Source organism: Rhinolophus ferrumequinum (genome assembly GCF_004115265.2).
Source record: "Rhinolophus ferrumequinum isolate MPI-CBG mRhiFer1 chromosome 5 unlocalized genomic scaffold, mRhiFer1_v1.p scaffold_110_arrow_ctg1, whole genome shotgun sequence".
Taxonomy (NCBI): domain Eukaryota; kingdom Metazoa; phylum Chordata; class Mammalia; order Chiroptera; family Rhinolophidae; genus Rhinolophus; species Rhinolophus ferrumequinum.
In genome coordinates this window covers 393,294-414,952 of record NW_022680355.1, presented here as the reverse complement: position 1 = coordinate 414,952, position 21,659 = coordinate 393,294, and the positions used below count along the sequence as shown (strand labels likewise).

Genomic DNA, 21,659 nt, shown 5'->3' with positions numbered 1-21,659 from the left:
CCAGAATATATGAAAAACTCCTACAATTCAAAAATAAAAAGACAAACAACCTAATTAAAACATGAGCAAAAGACTAACACACCCTGCAAAGAGAAAGATATGGTCAATAATTCTATAACAAGATGCTCATAATTTTTAGTTATCAGGGAAATGTGAATAGAAGCACAATGAGATACTATTACACATCCATGAGAATGGTTAAAATTTAAAAGACTAACAATAACAAATGCCGATGACATTTGGAAATATTTGGCATTTCTTAAAAAGTTAAGCATACATTTACTCTTATTATTTAGCAATTCTACTTCTAGGTATTTATCCAAGAGATGAAACATATTTACCCAAGAGAAATGACATAGGTTCAAAAAGCTTTCTATAAGAATGTTCAGAGCAGTTTTATTCATAACATCTCAAAGTTGAAAACAAATTGTGGTACATTCATATAATTGAATATCATTGGCAATGAATTGATATCCACAATAACACGGATGAATCTAAAACATTATGCTGAGCCAAAGAAGCCAGCTATGTATTCTGTGACTATCTATATGAAATAGGAGAACAAGCAAAATTAATCTACGATGATAGAATTTTAAAAGGTAGCTGCCCAGGAGTGGAGAAGGAAGCATATGGGATTGATAAGAAGGGGTGCTGAGGAACCTTCATAAGCGTAGTAATTACATGCTCATATGTATCTGTCAAAATGCACTAAACTGTATACTTAAGATACGTGTTTTGAAAATTAAAGAAAACACATTCAGCAGCCATCTGGCAACTTTATTTTTCCATTTTTGCCTATAATAATTCAGTTAGTCAAACTCCGTCAAATTCCATAGTTTCTGTGGTACAGTGATATTCTTCTAGCTTTGTTCTGTCTTATTACCTTGTTAACTTCTGGTGTGAGGATCTCTATTTTTCTTAAACGTTGAAAAGCATCATAATCAGTTTCTCCAAATAGTCTGATTGGTTCCCCTCTTTCTCTCAATCTTCTGATAACCTATTTAAAAAGCAAATCAAAAAACAGTAGTAATTCTTTATGTTATTGGTAATAGTAATTCCTGTTTTAGGTGACCAAATACTTATTTTGAAATATCAATGCAGAAAGTTGTGTTTGTTTTTTAATTTTCCCTGAACAGATATACTGAGTTATTACTGTCACACTTTAATAACCCGAACAGTTTAGGTCCTTTGGCTGACTGTTTCGGAAAGTAACAAGCTGTATAGTAGAATACCTACGAAAAACATTAAGATGGGAGGGAGTGATGGTATTTATATAGAGACGGAAAATAAAGTCGAGTCAGCTGACAACTCAATGATCATAGCCAAGAACAAATTGCAACACTACATGTAAACCAAATACTTGTCCCTCAGAAGAAAAACTGAGTTATGATCAGAGTGGGGCACATGTAGGGCTTTTTGAGGGGCTGATAACACTCTATTTCTTGACTTGAGTGAGGGTTATATGGATGTTCGTTTTGCAGTTATCCATTATATTGCACATATATGTTTTATACACTCTTTATATACATAATATAGTTCATAAAAAGGAGAAACAAAAATTATAATTAATAACAGTTGATCCAATTTTTCTTTTTTAAATATGAAGAACTTTACCTGGAAACATAAATATCATCAGACTTAGAAACCACCATTAGGGCTCCCAGTGAATTAAGTGAAGCTTGGCATTAAAAAGAAACTTAAGAGGTATTCTGTTGCTTCCTCTACTTAATGTAGAAAGACCTGAAAAACATCTTTGTCAGGTCCCTGTCTGACCAACGACAGGAATCACATCTCTTCATGAAACAGCCTATCCCATTTTTGGATAGATATGTCTTGCTTCTCAGAATGAACTAAACTCTACCTCCCTCAAACGCCTACTCATTCATTTATCTTAGTTCTATTTTATGAAACCACAGAGAATACTCAGTTCTTTTTCAAAATTAGAGCTGTTGTCAATGGATTCTTTTAAAAGTCTCTAATGTTCCTCTCTTCAGACTAAGTATTCAATTCCTTCATCTAATATTCACATGACAGCTTCGAGTCAGCCATCCTTTCCTCTGAAAATTTTCTTTTGTTCAAAGTTCATTTTTGTTTTGTACCCTTCTGTACAGTTTGACTTCTTTATATCACATGGATATCCTAAATTTTGTTTGTTGGGTTTAGGAAAACAATAGTCGATACTGACCTGGGTATAGGCAAATGCTACAGGTGAAAGTATAAACTAGTGTTAACTGGTATAGAGCCAGGCCTCTCATAAGATGTATCAAGTTTTAGAAACGTACATAACGTCTTTAATCTTTAGTACATAGGCTCCAGAAATCAAGCTTCCAGAAAATTTTCCAAAGGAAATAATAATCATAATTATGCACACAATAACATCTGTATAGAATGTATAGTCTGATTTATAATAGGGAAAGGTTGAAGCAATCTGAATGACCATTAATAAAGAATTGTTTTTAAAAATATGGGAAATTATAGTCAAAAAAATATACAGATCTCTATATTTTGACCTAGAAAGATGTATTAAGAAAAAGTTATAAAATAGTACATTTAAAGTTATTTCAACAAATAATTTAATTATTTAGAATATATGCATTTAAAACATGCTTAGTTTTTAAAGTTTAGAAGGATTCTTTAAAACGTTTAAGATAATAGTATCAAGAAAAGCAGATTAATTTAGAACCTCATGAGGAAAACTGGCTAGCTGCACAGTATTTAGTTTAAAAAGTCATGTTATATGGGAAATAATGACACAAAACTTACTGGAAAGAACTGGAAACAAATGCAAATTCTGTGGAGAGTTTTCCTTCCTCCCCCACCCCTACACACACAAAACATTCTATATATAAACTTACCTCTTGCCTAGAAAGGGTCATGGGTAATTTTTCCTCCGCCAGTTCAAGTTCTAATACTGGATTTGATGAAGTTAATGGTTGCTCGTCCTCTTCTTTTGGCTGTATCTATATTAATGGCCCAAAAAAAGGAAATTCAGCTTTTAAAATATAGTTAATATTTATCATTCTATTAAATTAGCTATTTACAGAAGTTAAACATGTTTTAAATATTGAAAGTCTTCTAAATGTTCCTCTGAGGAAAGAGCTCATAATAAATGTACAGCTTTTAAGAGCTTCTCAAACGAGTCCACTTCGGGGACAGCACAAGTAGAAAGCATATACATCCAAAAGAGCATTCTGCTACAGAAGAGTGAAATAAGTATAATGGTTCCAAAATAAAACACTTAAAAGGTCTGAAATTTAGACTCATTTTATCCCTAAACTCCAAAGAATTTTACTTTTTTCTTAAAATCAATCAACTTGCTTCTCTTCTTTGAGAAAATCATCTTACAGGGTTATCTGATCCTTGCTCTGGGTTTAAAATGAAGGCCAAAGAAAAGAACTGCTTTTTAACAGAAACCTGTGAAGACTCAGGCCGCAGTTTTTTTCCTAACCTGCTTTTTGAAAAGTATTATTCCAAGTGCACAGAAATCACTGTTGGACATGTGGAAAAAATCCCAAAGCTATACAGAACTTGCCCACTAACTGAGCTACGAACCTTGTGGGAAAATGATGAAAAACTGCACCTCTCTACTCATACCAAAGAAAAGAGTGGACATTCTTGTTCCTATGAACCTGCAGGGGAAAAAAAATCTCTTCATATATTTTCTTGAGTCTGCTGCCCAAGTCAGTTTAGGAAAACTGAATTCAGTAATTTGTAAGCCCCATTGTGTGGTCTATAAAAAGATATTGAAACGTGGTTTCCCAGCTGACCATAAGACAAATCTAAAAATGCCAAGAATATGAAAAAGAAACATTAAAAAAATCAGCATTAAGAAAAAACTCACAATTTAACTAAGGCTATATGGTTAAAACTATAATTTATGATTCTATAGTTTATGGTTAAATGTTATGTTTATCAGTGTTAACAGCACTAACAGAAAATTGATGTAATAACTAAACTTTCATATTTTCACAAGACAAATCAGCATCAAGTCTTAAAAAATGGTAACTAGTTTCTATAATGGAACAAAAGTAATACATACTGTATTTTCATTACTACCAAGAAGGAAATATTAAAAATGTTTTAGAAAGAAAAACCTGTGCTTTCTTTTTAAGCATAGAACAGGTAATGTCTCAAAAAATCTCAGGATGAGAGCATTTTTAATTATAGAATGGCAGTTAATAGCTTTAAGGAAAAGAACTAAGACATTTTGTCAGCTGGGTTCAGCATTACAAGCAATACCTGTACAGTAATTATTTTGCCTCAGTGCTTTCCTCTATACGAGCAAGAAAGTATTGTCATGTCACTGATGCAATCTATCCAAAGCCAAACTGCCACTGTTTTAATTTATTTTCCTACCTTATCAAAAAGTTGAAAGGTTCAATTTAGGGATCTGGGAAAGCAACAAGTCAGCAGACTAAACTCAGGGTAAGTGATTCTTATTCCAAATCAAGTTTGAGTTAGACAATGGGCAAGCAAAAGATGAGAATTCTTCTTTCTGAATAGCTATTCGATGGTTATTTACACAAAACATATTTTAATTTCCTAAATTAGAAGCAAATGAAATCTATAAATGAAATTTATGGAAAATATCAAAATACAAACATCAACTTTCATATTTTATAAACCTACCAGAAATAGAACTATATTTTTAAAACTTGCCCTCTCCCAACACTACAAAATAAAACCAAACGCATATACATACCATTTGCATTCCTCATGCTTCCCTCTAGAAATGCTATGCCAGATAAATTAATTTCCAGAAGTTTTCCCCATGTCATGCACAAGAGTATTATTTTATATAATGATGTTTCACAAGCAAAAAGTTGATTTCAAATTTATGATTTGGCAAAAGTATTTCATAAAGCCTCTCAACTTTGGCTAAAAAATTATTCAACTAGACACAGTCTTTAAAAAATAATCGAAACATAATTTCACCTCATAACCTTTAACCCCTCCCAATAAAAACCCCATTAGTCAACTAGGCAATCTCAAAGATAATTTCAGTCATGCTTCTAAAATAAACAAAGTCTTCCAGACAACTAATTTGTTTCTAACAAATATTTCAAGATTGCATTTTTCTATCCAACAGACTGAGCAGTGTTTGAAACGTGATTCCTTATTACACAAAAGCATATAAATGTTACGTGGCACTACCTTCAGGAAGAGGTATAGGGCCAAAATGAATCACTAACGATGCAAACATAAAAACAATGGCTTAAAATATTCAGGAGAAAGCAGGGAAAACATCACTGCTAATACCACTGTTGTTGAATGAATAAAATGTTTTGAACCCTTTAAAAATAGACTTTTATTGGGAGAGGTGGGAGAGGAGTGGTAGTGGAGATGAAAATGAGGCATTATCAGACCCAGGACTTAATTTAAAACAAAAAAATTCAAGCTGTGATCTCAAGCCACTTCATGCTGTCCACAGAAAGCCAACCATTCCAAGCCAAAAGTCATGCATGTATTTTCCTGAATTCAAGATTAAAGAAAAAAGAAAAACAAAAACTCATACCTCTCCAGATGGCTTCTCATTTATAGGCTAATGTATAACATTGATAAATTGAACAGAGATCAATAATTTTGTCACTTTAACAGCTGTATAAATTTAAACTCAGAAATATACAATTTAACTTAAAAGCAGACATGCATACCTTGTAGCCACATCTTTCGTAATATGCTTCCTCTTCCTTTTTTGCAAGATCACTACGCTTGAAATACTTTTTATTTTCCTATTGAAGAAAGAAATTAAGTTAATAATATGTCCTTGGGTAAAATTTCATTTCCCATAGTCAACAACCTGAAAACACTCTTCAGTTTTTCAAGAAATTAGTAACTTGACTGATTTTCTGAATATGCCACCTGTCCTCCACCCCTCGTCTAAATAAAGTATGTACTTTTCTTGCACTATCCTTTTAACAGACATATCCAATAGCAAAGAGAAGAAACTAAACAATATTTTGCAAATGCTCACACTGTTGATTTAATTTCCCAGTGTGAGTTCAACAATAATTTCTACAAATGGATTCATTATGAACCACATAAAATGGGGATGTTTTAATTATTTTCTCCTAAGAGAAACAATCAAACAAAAATTATGGTATCTGTGGCTCACTAACATCTTAAATCTCATTACCAAGAGAGCTCTAAGAATGTGTCTAAATCGTCATCTGGAATCTTAGTGTATCAATTAATTGTATTTGTATTAATAGATTCTTAAAATAATCTAGACAGAGTGGTGTTGAGAGCCTTTTTATTACAGAGATGGTTTAAAAGCATTTGTTTTAATATGATGTGATGTTAAGAGATAAGCTCTAAATCTACTATGTATGTGTAACTTTATCCTCACTATTAACTCGACATCCTCATTTAGAGGTTTGTTACTATCTACAGCTCTGCCCCTTGGATATTATTCCATTGATGACTTTGTTCAAATAAAGATACTGCCCTACTTTATTACAGTTATTATAATACTATCTCCACACAGATATTGACAACCTCATAGTTCCAAAGCTCATTCACTCAGGCAATGACCATCAATGGACGCTACGACCATGACAAGAAAGGATGATGATGAACAATAAAAAGGCCAGGTTGCCAACACTTGAACCCACTTCTCAAACTCAGCATCAAAAAACCTTATGTACCGCCTATTGTGATACACATAAGAAGAACACAGCACCATCTAGAAAGTACTCTTGCCAAAAAGCTAAATGTGAATCTAATCAAATATTTAGGTCTAACTTCCAGTTCACCAGAAATGTAGGGAATAGAGGAATAAGCTAAAAAACGCTACAGGGAAACAATCAAACACTGGAAAGTTTTACAAAACTAGCCCCAGTTTCTCCAACAAGTTAATGACATAAAAAAGGGAGGAGCTGGGGGAATGAAATTGTTCTTGATTAAAAGAAACCAAGAGTCATAAACAACTGCAATAAGTGGACTTTGTGTGGATCTGACTTGAATAAACCAACTGTGAAAACATCTATATGAACATATTTTATTTCAATTGGAGATATTTGAATGTGAGAGGCATATTTGATGATATTAAGGTGTATTTTGTTGGGTGTCATCATATTTTGTTTAACTGAAAACGTGTTCTTATTTTCTAGAGTTACAAATTTATTAGAGGAAGGGTAGACAGGTTTATTATACAATTCTATTTTTTGCGTATGTTTAAAACTTTCATAAACAGTTTTTTCAAAGTTCATTCATTAACTCAATATACATTTACTGACTTATCTACCACACACCAAGCACAGCTCTACAGATGGAAAGATGAAGAAAATATTACCTGGGGTAAGGAACTGAAGGTATCATCTGAATATCAAAACTACCCTGAGAAAGTGGGGGCAAATAATACTAATCCCATCCTAGAGGTGAGAAACCTGAGAATTAGAAAGGTTAGGGGACATTCCCAGAATTTAGTAAGCCTCGTGAAGAACAGAGGCAAGGCTCAGAACTCTAGTCCTTAAATCCTTTGTACTGTCTAGTATTCCAAGCTACAATTCTTCACTCCCAAAATGTTATTTCAGCTTCATAAATTGCTCCTTTGACTACCGTGTTTCCCCCAAAATAAGATCTACCCAGACAATTAGCTCTAATGCATCTTTTGGAGCAAAAATTTATATAAAACTCGGTCTTATTTTACTGTAATATAAGACCGGATATAATATAAAAATAAATATAATATAATATAATACAACATATACCAGTCTTATATTAATTTTTGCTCCAGAAGACGCATTAGAGCTGACTGTCAGCTAGGTCTTATTTTCGGGGAAACACGGTATGTAGCATGCAATTGTCATACTTCAAATAAATAAGTTGAAAAGCACATACGGTATCCACTCAGATAAAGCAAATATGTAGGAAGAAATTGAAAGGACTCCGCAGGCCAGAGTCCATGGTCCAATCTATAACTACGGTGTCTCTTACTACCATGTCTCAATTCCACTTAACACACCTAACAAAATCTTAAGCCTACACCATCCATTTTCAAAATACGGTTCATGGATCTCTGGGGGCCCCTAAGACCTTTTCAGAAGTTCTGCAAGGTCAAATTTATTTTCATAATAATATTAAGATGTTATGTGCCTCTTTTTCACTGTACACACACTTGTACTTATGGTATTAAAGCAATGGTGAGGAAAACTACTGAAATCTTGGCGTTAATAAAGGTTAATTAAGTAAATTATTCCTGTACCAGTAATGTTGTACTCTTCACCACTATGCACGTGCAGGAACATGAAGAGGCCAGTTTCTCTTGTGTCTTGATAAAGTACAATTTTACTAAATCTCAACAGTTAAGTACATAGCCTTTTAATATCTGCTATGATGAAATGAAATGAAACATACAAAGCACTGCTGCTACAAAATGAAGTGGGGTGGGTGCCTCAAAGAAAAAGCACTTGTGCAATTGTTTGATTATTCAGACTTGCATATTGAACAGACATTTTCTCAAAACTGAACAAAGCAAGCCTGTCACTAAAAGGAAAACTGACAGAATTTATCGCTTATGATAAAATTCCATCTTTCAAGCAAAAATAAGAATGGTGCAAAATTTGTATCCATCACTGTGAATCTGATGTCTTCTCAATACTTAAAGGCTTTTCTAATGATATCAAGGGTGATATTAATGAATGTGATTTTAAAATATTGTCTAATGAAGCATATCACTTAGAAGATCTGCTCAACTCCTTGAACCATAATGTTACAAGGGCAAGATGCTACAAAATCATGCGCAGGCAAAAGACCTATGCAGAATAGATGCAGAGCAGAATAATCAATAGAATTTTATATATAAAAAGTCCATGGATAAGAGTCAGAATCCAAACTCTTAACCAATCTTTAAGAAACTTACCAATTGTCTAGTTTTGGTGCAATACCAAAGAAGAACCACAATTATCTGAAATGGCTATTAAAATACTCCCTTTGCCAATTACCTATGTGTATGAAGATGAATTTTCATCATATAATTGAACAAAAACAACACATTGCAACAGGCTGAATAGAAACAAATTCTTCACTCTATGCTGGGTGCCATGCTAAGTACCATTTACAGCAGAACTACACTAAAATGTTTGTCTACTCTGTCTCCATTTGCTCACCTCCAATTCTCTTTGCAGCCCTCCAGCAATTAGGTGTACATTCTTACTGCTCTACTGAAAAACCCTCTGAGGTCATAAATAACATCCCAGGTGCAAATCTAAAGGATCTTCTCTCACACATCTTAGGATGTCTCAATTCAACTGCTAATTCCATTCTTCTTCAATTGCTTTCTTCTCTTGGCTGTCAGGTAACTTTCTTATGTCTTCCTCACTTACTGGTTCATTCAGATTTTTTGTTTCTTGTATTTTTTTAGTCATTTCCATCACTTAGATTTTCCAATTTACTAGAGAATATTGATGTATTATTCTCCTTAATTACTTTATTTCTTATTTTCCAGTATCTTCAGTTGGTTACTATAGTAATTCCCTGTCCTGTTTCAATTTCAGGATTTTGTCAAGAAGGTTATTCTAAATTAGTGGCTTTTATATTTTGGTATATGAAAAAAGCAAGTGTAGAAGAGTGGATCTAGTATGCTACCATTTCTATTTAAAAAAGAGAAAATAGACTTTGGGTCAAAATGACAGCGTAGGTAAATGCTGTGCAGGCCTCCTCCCATGACATCAAAATTACAACTAACTTACAGAGCAATCATCACTGAAGACCACCTAAGACTAACTGAACAGAAGTCCTATAACTAAGAATATAAAGAAGCCACTACGAGACTTCTAGGAGGGGCAGAAACACGGAGCCCACGGTGTGGTAATTCAGAATCAGGATGGATATCTCAGCTGTGGAAGTACCCCCTGAGCAGCAAGGGGTCCTTGCCCCACACTGGGCTCCCAAGACTGAGACTCCAGTGCCGGGAAGATGAGTCCCTATAATATCTGGCTGTAAAAAAGCAGTGGGGATTGCATCCAGGTGAAATGGAGGGCTGCTGAACACGGGGCATCCGCTTAAAGGGAACAAGCAGTCTCACATGCTCCCAACTCTCTCTCTAGGCTCTAGCACGGAGGCAGCAACTCACAAAGCACGGGCAACATATGGGGAGGACTACAACAGACTGGCTTCAGGGCGAGGGCTGGAGGGGCAGGGGTCCGGCAGCTCTCCCTGGGAAGGAAGTCCTGGCAGACACCAAATGTGAGCTCTCCACTAACCTGCCTAACACTGTTCACCCCTCCCTGGTGATTCTCTGAGAACTCAACTCATCCAACTCACGCGCCTGGATGGAGAGGCTTGAATCAGCTTTTTCCCAGGAGAAGTCTGCCTCGATTGTTGCTGCAGACTTTCCTAAAATCCCTCAAAGGTCCACAAACCCCAAACAAGCAGCAGCTGGCCTCGGTGTGCCCTCTTGCTAAGCGACCCCAAGCCTGGCACAAGCAGCAACCAGTCTCAACTTGTATGTAACTCCCATCAGGTGGCCCTAAGCCTGACAGTGGTCTCAGCTCACACGGAGGTGCCCACCAAAGGGTCCCAAGCCTGGCACCAGTGACAGGCAGCCTCAGTTTGCAGCCTCTTCCAAGCACCTCCAGCCCCATCACCAACCGTAGATCACTTTGTAGCTCCCACCAGGAGGCCCCAAGCTGGGCACCAGGGGCAGCTGACCCTGACTAGCACTGGAGGCTCCAGTACCAACACACACAATGGCCGACTTCAGACCACACAGAGTATCACCCAACCAGCATTACATAACGACACACCTGAAGGTCGCACCTGAAGACTCAGCTGGCACCAGAGCCATGCTAAAATTACTTCCACTATATGAGGTCATACCCCACATAACATCTTGTCTGTGATAGTCAGGACAAGCAAGTTAGTCAGGCTGAGGGTCAATCCCACCCACTGACATGCCAACAGCAAACAAGGCTCAACTAAACAGGAAGTCACACACAACCCACACAGGGGGCACCCCTGAAACACCTAGCTCAAATGACCAGGGAGACTGCACCACTGGGCCTCACAGGACACCTACTACATAAGGCCACTCTGCTAAGACTGGGAGACATAACAGACTACCTAAAACACACAAACAAAAACAAGGAGTCAGCCAAAATAAGGAGACAAAGAAACATGTCTGAAGTGAAAGAACTGGACAAAACTTCAGAAAAAGAACTAAATGAAATGGAGACAAGCAATCTATCAGATACAGTTCAAAACACTGGTTATAAGAATGCTCAATGAACTTAGGGGATAAAAGATGAACTCAGTAAGAACCTCAACAAAGAGACAGAAACCATAAAAAAGAAGTAGGGGTGGCTGGTTAGCTCAGTTGGTTAGAGAGTGATGCTAATAACAAGGTTGCTGGTTCGATCCCCGGATGGGCCACTATCAGTTGCACCCTACTTAAAAAAAAGAACTAGTCAGAAATGAAAAATACAATAACTAAAAAGAAGAATACATTACAGGGAATCAACAGCATATTAGATGAAACAGAGGATCAAATCAACAATCTGGAAAACAACGTAGCAGAAAACACCCACTCGGAACACCAAAAAGGAATCCAGAAAAATAAGGATTAAAGGACCTCTGGGACAACTTCGACCATAACAACATTTGCATCATAGGGGTACCAGAAGGAGCGAGAGAGCAAGGAATTGAAAACGTATTTGAAGAAAGAATGACAGAAAAGTTCCCTAGTGTGGTTGAAGGAAATAGACATATAAGTCCAGGAAATGCACAGAGTCCCACACAAGACGAACCCAAAGAGGCCCACATCAAGACACATCATAATTAAAATGCCAAAGATTAAAGACAAAGAATCTTAGAAGCAGCAAGAGAAAAACAGTTACATACAAGGGAGCTCCCATAAGACTGTCAGTTCATTTCTCCAGAATATTTGCAGGTCAGAAGGGATTGGCACCAAATATTCCAACTGATGAAAAGTAAAGACCCTACAATCAAGATTACTCTACCCAGCAAGGCTATCTTTTAGAATTGAAGGAGAGAAAAACAGTTAACAGGACAAGAAAAAACTAAAGGAGTTAACCATCACTAAACCAGTATTACAAGAAATGTTAAAAGGACATAAATAGAAAAAAATCAAAAACATGAATAAAAAAATATTTTTAAAATTCTCTCTGACAAAGGCAAACATTTAGTAAAAGCAGTGAATCAACCAATTATAAAGCTAGCACAAAGGTTAAAAGGCAAAAGTAGGGAAATGATGTATAATCACAATGAATTATGGAATACACACACACACACACACACACACACACAGACAAGTAAAAAGTAATGACAAAAACAGATGGGGAGGGGTAAGTAATACTGTAGTGATTTTAGAATGTGTTCAAACTTAAGCGACCATCAACTTAAAATAGACTGCCATAAACATACTTGGTATATATGAAGCACTAACCAAATATCTGCAAGAGATACACAAGACGTAAAGAAAAAGGAATCCAAACACAACCCTACAGAAAGTCACCAACATATAAGAGAAGAGAGCAAGAAAATGAGAAAGAAACAGAGAAGAACTACAAAGACAATCAGGAAACATTTAATAAATTGGCAGTAACTAAATATCAAAATTTACTTTGAATATAAATGGACTGGATGCCCCAATCGAAGGACACAGGGTGGTTGAATGGATTTAAAAAAAACTAAGACCCACATATATGTTGCCTATAAGAGACCCACTTCAAATCAAAAGACACAAAGACTGAAAGTAAAAAGATTGAAAAAGGTATTTCATGCAAACAGGAATAAAAAAAAGCTGGGGTAGCAACACTTACATCAGACAAAATAAATTTAAAACAAAGGCTGTAACAAGATCAAAGAAGGGCACTTCATAATGATAAAGGGGTCAATCCAACAAGATAACATAACTCCCATAAACATCTACAACCCAATGTAGAAGCACCTAAATATATAAAACAAATATTGACAGATATAGGGTCCGGCCCAGTGGCTCAGGTGGTTAGAGCTCCATGCTCCTAACTCCAAAGGCTGCCGGTTCGATTCCCACATGGGCCAGTGAGCTCTCAACCACAAGGTTACCAGTTCAATTCCTCAAGTCGCAAGGGATGGTGGACAGCGCCCCCTGCAACTAAGATTCAACACAGCACCTTGAGCTTAGGTGAGCTCCTGGATGGCTCAGTTGGTTGGAGCTCGTCCTCTCAACCACAAGGTTGCCATTCGACTCCCACAAGGGATGGTGGGCTGCGCCCCTGCAACTAGACAACAGCAACTGGACCTGGAGCTGAGCTGCGCCCTCCACAACTAAGGCTGAAAGGACAACTTGAAGCTGAACGGCACCCTCCACAACTAAGATTGAAAGGACAACTTGACTTGGAAAAAAGGCCTGGAAGTACACACTGTTCCCCAATAAGTCCTGTTCCCCTTCCCCAATAAAATCTTTAAAAATAAATAAATAAATAAATAAATAAATAAATAAACAAACAAACAAACAAAATACCTAGGAATAAATTTAAGGAGGTAAAAGACCTGTACTCAAAAAAATTATAAGATATTGAACTAATCGAAGATGCAAGTAAGTGGAAGCATACACCATGCTCATGGATAGGAAAAATTAACATCGTTAAAACGTCAACACTACCCAATGCAATCTACAGATTCAATGCAATCTATACATTCAACGCAATTACAATGTCATTTTTCAAAAAGCTTGAACAAATAATCCTAAAATTTATATGGAACCACAAAGACCCTGAATAACCAAAGCAATCTTCAGAAAGAAGAACAAAATTATAGGTATCATGCCACCTGATTATTAAACTATACTACAGGGCTACATTTATCAAAACAGCATGGTACTGGCATAAAACCAGACACATAGATCAATGGAACAAAATATAGAGCCCAGAAATAAGCTCATGCCTATATGGTCATTTAATCTATGATAAAGGAGACAAGAATATGCAATAGCGTTAAGACAGAATGTTCAATAAATGGTGTTGGGAAAACTGGACAGATACATATGAAAAAAAAAAAGACCACTTTCTTACACCATAAACAAGAGTAAACTCAAAGTGGATTAAAGACCCAAAATCATAACACTCCTAGGGAAAAAAAAAACAAAACACAAAACAGGCAGTAAACTCTGACATTGCTGTTAATAATATTTTTTTTGGATATGTCTCCTCACAACAAGGGAAAGAAAAAATAAACAAGTGGGACTTCATCAAACTAAAGAGTTTTTGCACAGCGAAGGAAACCATTAACAAAAATAAGACAAGCTACTGAATGGGAAAAGATATTCACCAATGATACATCCTATAAGGGGTTAATATCCTATATATATATGGAACTCATACAACCTAACACCGCCAAAAAAATCCGATTAATAACACGCAAAGGAATGAACAGATATTTCTCCAAAGAGGTCATACAGATTAGACATATGAAAAGACGCTCAGCATCAATAATTAGGGAAATGCAAATTAAAACCACAATGAGATATCACCTCACACCTGTCAGAATGGTTATCTTCAATAAATCAACAAACAAGCGTGTGTGAGGATGTGGAGAAAAGGGAAGCTTCGTGGACTGCTAGTGTAATTGCAAACTGTACAAAAAAAATTTGAAAAGAAATTGATTGAAAAAAAAAGTACAGCCATTATGGAAAACACTACAGAGGTGTCTCAAAAAATTACAAATACTATTACCATATGACCCAGCAATTCCACTTCTGGATATTTATCCAAAGAAATCCAAATTTGAAAAGACATAAGCACCCTTGTGTTCGCTGCAGCATTATTTACAATATCCAAGCTATGGAAGGAACATAAGTGTCCATCAATAGACGACTGGATAAAGAACAGGTGGTACATATACACAGTGGAATATTATTCAGCCATAAAAAAGAATGAAATCTTGCCATTTGCAACATGAGTGGACCTAGAGGGTATTATATTGAGTGAAACAAGTCAGACAGAGAAAGAAAAATACCATGATTCCACTTATACGTGGAGTTTAAAAAACAAAATAAATGAACAAACAAAACAGAAACCAACTCATAGATACAGAGAACATTTTGATGGTTGCCAGATGGGAGGGGTTTGAGGTGGTACGTGAAAAAGGGAACGGGATCAAATTGCCATTATAAAAACAGTCACGGAAATGTAAAGTACAGCATAGGAAATACAGTCAATACTACTGTAACAACTGCGCATGGTGTCAGATGGGTACTGCCTAATTTATATAAATGTCTAATCACTATGCTGTACACCTGAAATTAATATAATATTGAATGTCAACTGTAATTGAAAATTTTTTTAAAGTTTTTAAAGGAGAAAATATACAAATTTGCTTCTTCACATTTACTTTCATATGCATGGAATAACTATGGGATACATAAAAACTGATGTTACCTGCTTTGGAGGGAGTAAACTGGGCAGCTGAGGGACATGAGTAAGAAGGAAACTCTTCATTGTATACCTTTCAATGTTTTGAATTTTGAATAAATGATCGATTAACAATTAATTTAATTTTTGAAAATCAATTTGCTTTTTATTTTAGAGTTGCAGTGAGAAAAAAAGATTTTACTTTGTACCATGTAATCCTTTTCTTTATGGCAACAAAAGGTTGTGAAAAACAAAAGGTTCCCTACCATATTTCAAATGTCATTCTAAATTTTTTGTTTAGAAACAAAAGAGCAGTTTTTAAGAAAAGCAACTAAAACATTGATTTCTAATTATAAAGCATTATTTTATAAAGTATACTGAAAATGCACTTTGAAATATAAAGTACTGTGGATACACTTTTGACAGAATTAAAATTTTAGGATTTTATAACTTAGAGAGCAAACTGATGGTTGCCAGATGGGAGGGGTTTGGGGGGCTGGGTGAAAAAGGGGAAGGGATTAAGAAGTACAAATTGGTAGTTACAAAACAGTGAAGGGAATATGAAATACAGAATGGAGAATGTACTTAATAATATTGTAAAAAGTATGTATAGTGTCAGATGCGTACTAGACTTATAGGGGAATCACTTCATAAACTATATAAATGTCTAACCACTACACTGTACACATGAAACTAATATAATATTGAATGTCAGCTGTAACTAAAAAATAAAGAAAGAAACTTAACCATCAGTATCATACCCCCTTCATAGGTAACTCAGGCAGGTTACATAACGTGCCCAAAGTTAAAGAGCCATCTAGGAACAGAACCACAATTAGACCTTAGGACTCACTTACTCCTTTTACAAGTTTAGTTTCCTTTCTAATTATATTCAAAAATTTCTAACTCTAAGTTTGTTGAATTAACTACAAAATATAAATAGAGTCCTAGAAACACAAAAGTCTAAAAGTGGCTGGTATGTATTTTAAGACAGCATATGAACTGATGGTTAAATATCTTTGGATTCTCTCCTAAACCACCTAATATTTCCATTGGGCCTTTCATTCTGGCAGATTTTAAAAACAAATTGCAAAGGGTATACATAAATAGTGCTTCTCCTTTAAAGACAGAACCTGATTCCTACATGTGCTTTACAAATGTTACTCTTGGACTCTGTCCAAGTTGGACTTTCTGGATTATAAAACCGAGACTCTTAAGTCTAAAGCACAAAAACCTTTCTATCATATCACCTGAAATGTCTGCCCGTACTAATAAAGGAAAATCAAAATTAAAAACATGCAGCCATGACGGTCATCATTTCATTAATTTAGAATCACTCCTTTAATCACGTTAAGGTTTTCTGTGTATGTAAATTGCACACAAACATCATCAGAGCTCTACAAAGTCACTGGAGAACTAACAAATATATGCTGGGATATGCAAAGCAAGACAGTATGTGTGAGATCACAAACCATGTGGCAGGGTCAACATCTTCTGAAGAATGAAAATAAGCCTTAAAAAGTCTGAAGTAATAAGCCAAATGGGCACACAAACACAATTCAGAGACACAATGCTTTTGGAAAAAAACTGAAGTGCCAAAGAATACTTTTAGCTAGGCAATATGTTTTTTTCAATAATGTCATCCAAAGTAGAAAACTACACCAAAATCTTGCATAGGTGAATTCTATTTGTTTTCTATTTATATAATTATACACAATATTAAAAATATGAAATTACATAATGTATGCAGGAAATAACACCAATCTTACTAAAACTCTCTAAGAAAATGAAGCTTAACATACACTTATTATATGATCCAACCATTCTACTCCTAAGCATTTACTGAAGACAAACAAAAGTATATGTCCATTAAAAAAAATAATTGAAAAAAACTTTAGACCAGTGTTCATACCAGCTTTACTATAATAGCCAAAAAAATGCAAACAACCCAAACGTCCATCAACAGGTTCATGAATGAACAAATTGTGGTATGTCCATACAGTGGTGGAATACTGCTCAGTAACAAAAATAACGAACTCTTGATCCATACAACCACATGAATGAATTTCAGAATGATTAGGCTGAATGGCAGAAAGCAGGTAACAGAGAGAACACATTGAAGGAGTCTGTTTACATAAAACGCCAAAAACTGCAAACTAATTAAAAATAACAGAAAGCAGATCAGTGGTGGCCTGTGAACTGGCTGGGGTGGGGTGCAGAAAGTGGATTACAAGGGGGCAAAAGAAACTCTGGGGTGAGATGGACATGTTCACTCTCTTGATTGTGGTGATAGTTTCACAGGCATATACATATGTCGACACTCACAAAATTGTACAGTTTACTGTATGGCAATTATACCTCAATAAATCTCCTTAAAAATAAATAAAATACCACAAGGAAGAAAAATTAGGAGAATTAGAAAAACCAGGAGGAGGAAAAGGAGAAGGGGGAAGACGGGAGAGGTGGGGGGGGGGGCCCTTGAACAACGTGGGCTTGAAGTGCAAGGGTCCACTTATATGCAGATTTTTTTCAATAAATACTTTAAACATTTTTTCTTCCTTATGATTTTCTTAATAACATTTTCTTTCCTCTAGCTTACATTCTTATAAGAATACAGTATATAATACATATAACATACAAAGTGTGTGTTAATCGATTATTTATATTCTCAATAAGGCTTCAGTCAATAGTAGACTATTAATAGTTAAGTTTTGGGGGAGTCAAAAGTTATACAACGGTTTTCCACTGCAGTGAGGCTCACTGCCCCAACCGCATGCTGTTCAAAGGTCAAGAGTATTGAGTATTGATTTTTGATGACACCAAAATTATCCAAAGGGAAAAGAAAAATGTTTTCAGTAAATGGTGCTTGAATAACTGGATATCCACATGGAAAACAATAAACCATACCCCTACCTCTTATCATACAAAAAAATCAATTAAAAAATATTTTAAAACTCTTTACATAAAACCATAGCTTCTAGAAGACAATATAAGAAAATATCTTACTGTTAAATATTGCTTAGGAGTGGAAAGGCTTGATCATGTAGCAGATATATATTTATATTTTAAGAAACTGCCAAACTGTTTTCCAACAGGTTATATGCCATTTTATATTCCCAGATAGGACATAGTAAACAACCATAAAAAATAATAAATTGGACTTTATCAAAATTAAAAGTGCTTGCCTTAAGAAATGAATAGAAAATCCACAGTTTGGGAGAAAATATTCACAAAACATGTATCTGGCAAAGGACGGTATCCATGATATGCAAAGAATTCTTTCAACTCAGTTAAAAAAAAAAGAATATGCAAGCAATTTTAACAGACACTTCACAAAAGATATACACATGATAAAAAACACACGAAAATACTTAACATCACTGATTATGAGAGAGATACAAATTGAAACCATAACGAGAGATCACAACACATCTACCAGATGCCTGAAATTAAAAGACCTGACAACACAAATTGCTGACCACAGGCAGGGCATCTGAACTCTTTGCTGGTGGATACGTAACAGTCCAACAGCCACTTTGGGAAAGATCTGCTGGCTTTTTATAAAGCTGACTATATACATATTCTCTGACCTACCCATTCCACTCCCTGGCATTTTCCTAAGAGAAGTGAAAACGTAAGACTTGTACGAGCAGGTTCATAGCAGCTTTATCCTAACAGCCAAATGCTGGAAACAGCCCAGCACCCATCATCAGAATGGATCAACAAACTGGGTGTATAGACAACGGAATATTACTCATCAATAAAAGGAATAAACAACTGACACATGCAACATGAATAAAACTCAAAACATTATTCTGAATAAACAAAGTGGGACATAAAACAGTACATTGTATGATCCCATTTACGTGAAGTTCTGGAGCAGGCAAAACTAATCGACGATGGAAAGACATCAGAACAGTGGTTGCTTCTGGGGCAGGAGGGGAGGACCGACGGGAAGATGGAATGAGGGTAATATTCTCTATCCTGACGCAGACTGGGTTACACAGACACATGCATTTGTCAAAATTCATTAAATGACACACTTATCATTTGTGTATTTCTTCAAATGTGCATTTTGCATACACTCCAAAAAAGGTATAAACCAACGCCGAACACTAGTTGTGATACGCATACCAAACTGTTTAGGGGTAAAGGGCATCAATGTCTGCAACCTAATTTGAAATGCATCAAGGTGAGTACATTGTCTTCATCACCCTCACTGCAGCTGAAAAACACGTGTCTACATGGAAGAGCTGCCGCATCTTCCATCAATTCAAGTGGTATCCCAGCTTTTTATTGTAAATCTCTGATAGGTGAAATAGTAACTACTTAGTTTGTGAGTGACGTTTGGCCAAGTGTGGAGAACCTGCTAAAATAGCCTACCACCTATTCTAAAATGTTCTGCCTAGTGTAACTACTCTGAGGTTGGTTTTTGCATTGCTAGATGAATTGATGAATGGATATAGAATGATGGATAGTTACATGATAAAGTAAATATATTAAAATGTTAATTGCAGGTTTAATTGTAGAATCTAGGTGGTACATATATGGGTGTTTCTGTACCTTTGAAAATTTTCATAATACAATATTAAGAAAAAATCTATTTTGCAGATGTCAAAATATGGTATAATATAAACATAACAGCAACTCCCTACCACACTGTTTTGTGGGATTTTTTTTTTGACTATACAATACTAAAAAACAAAAAAACTTAATTTCTAAGGCTCCTCACTAACTGCTAAAGAAAGAAAGGAGTTGGAGAGGGTTATAGAAGACTGTTGCAAGTAAAGGGATGAACAAGTGTGAGGAAAGACAAGTTCAAACAACTGAAAAACTGAGAAAGTTCAGTAGAGCTGGAACAAGTATGATTCATGCTAGGTGTTAATGGGCATGGAGATTTTCACCAGCATTGAAATTACTAGTTCACGACCTTTTTGAGTCAAAGATCCCTTTAATAAAATCATAAACAGGAGAAGGGGAAGAAGATATACGTGTGTGTGTGTGTGTGTGTGTGTGTGTGTGTGGATATATATACATATATATGTAAACACATCCTGATTTTTTAATAAAATTTTAAGGAATTGATAGATACTCTTAAGTCCACCCAAAGGCTCCATTTAAAAACTCCTGATATAGATTGTAACTGAAATTACAGGTGAACGTAAAATTAATGTAAGAAAATTCAGTGTGACGAGAAAGTGGCCTAGGTCTCAACTTTAAGGTAAACCAACAGTTAAAAGACAAAAAAAAATAAGATAAAAAAAGCAGCAGCCTGTCAAGGAGATGAAGCACAAGCAGCCTGAGAAGTCAAAGGACGAACAGGAAGCTGTAGCAGAAGTGATGTCAAAGGAAGGATGAAGGAGGAGGACAGGGCAGGAGTGTCAAATGCTGTTACTCCGGGAAAAGGAGGTCACTGCTGTCCCTGATTACAATGGATTCAGTAGAGTTGTGGGGGCGGAAACCAGTTTGCACCAGGTAAAGGAACGTGTGGGAATTAAAATTTATGTTAAGAAGCTTGGCTGTAAAGAAAGGACAGTTGCTTAAAAACAAAAACATCTTTTTAAATATGGGAGACATCCTCGTATTTATGTTTTGGTGCTTGTGGGAATAAGGCAGAAGAGAGGCTAGAGACACAGGAAAAGGGGATACGTGATACTAAGGGTCCTGACGATGCTAAGACAGATGAGTTGGGATCCAAGGCGCAGGTGGAAGGTCTAACCCAAGCTGTAACTGATACTGCATTCATTTTAACGGGAACAGGGGAGGAATTTCTTGCCTTTGGCTTCTGTTTTCTCCGTGAAATTGAATGTCTGTTCCTTAAAGGATCAAGCATTACTTTCTTTTTAATCCTCTGTGGCCAAGCGTAGTATCATGCTTATAGGAAACATTCAATCAATACTGGGAAAAAGAGCGAAAATTCTACAAAAAGCCCATCCTCATAACTACAACTAAGGAAACTGCTAATTATGCCCCCAACAAGTTCCTCAGGCAGCCTGGTTTTCCACATAAATGAGGTGAAGATTCACCCATGGAGGGGCGGGCACGTGGCGGGGAGCCTCCAAAATATTCTGGCACTTACCTCAGAATAGTTACACCATAGAACGTTTTCGGGCAGGTGATAGGAGGCTTATTTTAGGAGGTTCTCCGGTTTAACAAGGGGGCACTCACAAGCTAGGTACTATTATATTTCAACTATCAGACTAACAATAAAAAGCCTGGACACCACTTGAATTGACCAAGGTGAGGAAGCTCTTCTGGAAGAACAACAGAACATAGGCAGGTATTTTCCAGCTAGATAGGGCAATG

General features: G+C 35.8%; 1 protein-coding gene across 2 annotated transcripts in view; it reads right to left on the bottom strand.

Annotated features, from left to right (window-relative positions):
- Positions 1-21,659, bottom strand: part of PRPF18 (pre-mRNA processing factor 18) — a 49,558-nt gene that overhangs the window by 25,179 nt on the left and 2,720 nt on the right. Inside the window, exons 2-5 of one of the 2 annotated variants that reach the window (XM_033100739.1) lie at positions 5,655-5,732; positions 5,516-5,542; positions 2,856-2,960; positions 884-997 (exon numbers count right to left, since the gene is read on the bottom strand). In XM_033100739.1, coding sequence (XP_032956630.1) covers positions 884-997; positions 2,856-2,960; positions 5,516-5,542; positions 5,655-5,732 — 324 coding nt within the window. The remainder of the gene's footprint in view (positions 1-883; positions 998-2,855; positions 2,961-5,515; positions 5,543-5,654; positions 5,733-21,659) is intronic. The other variant, XM_033100740.1, reaches the window with a different exon arrangement.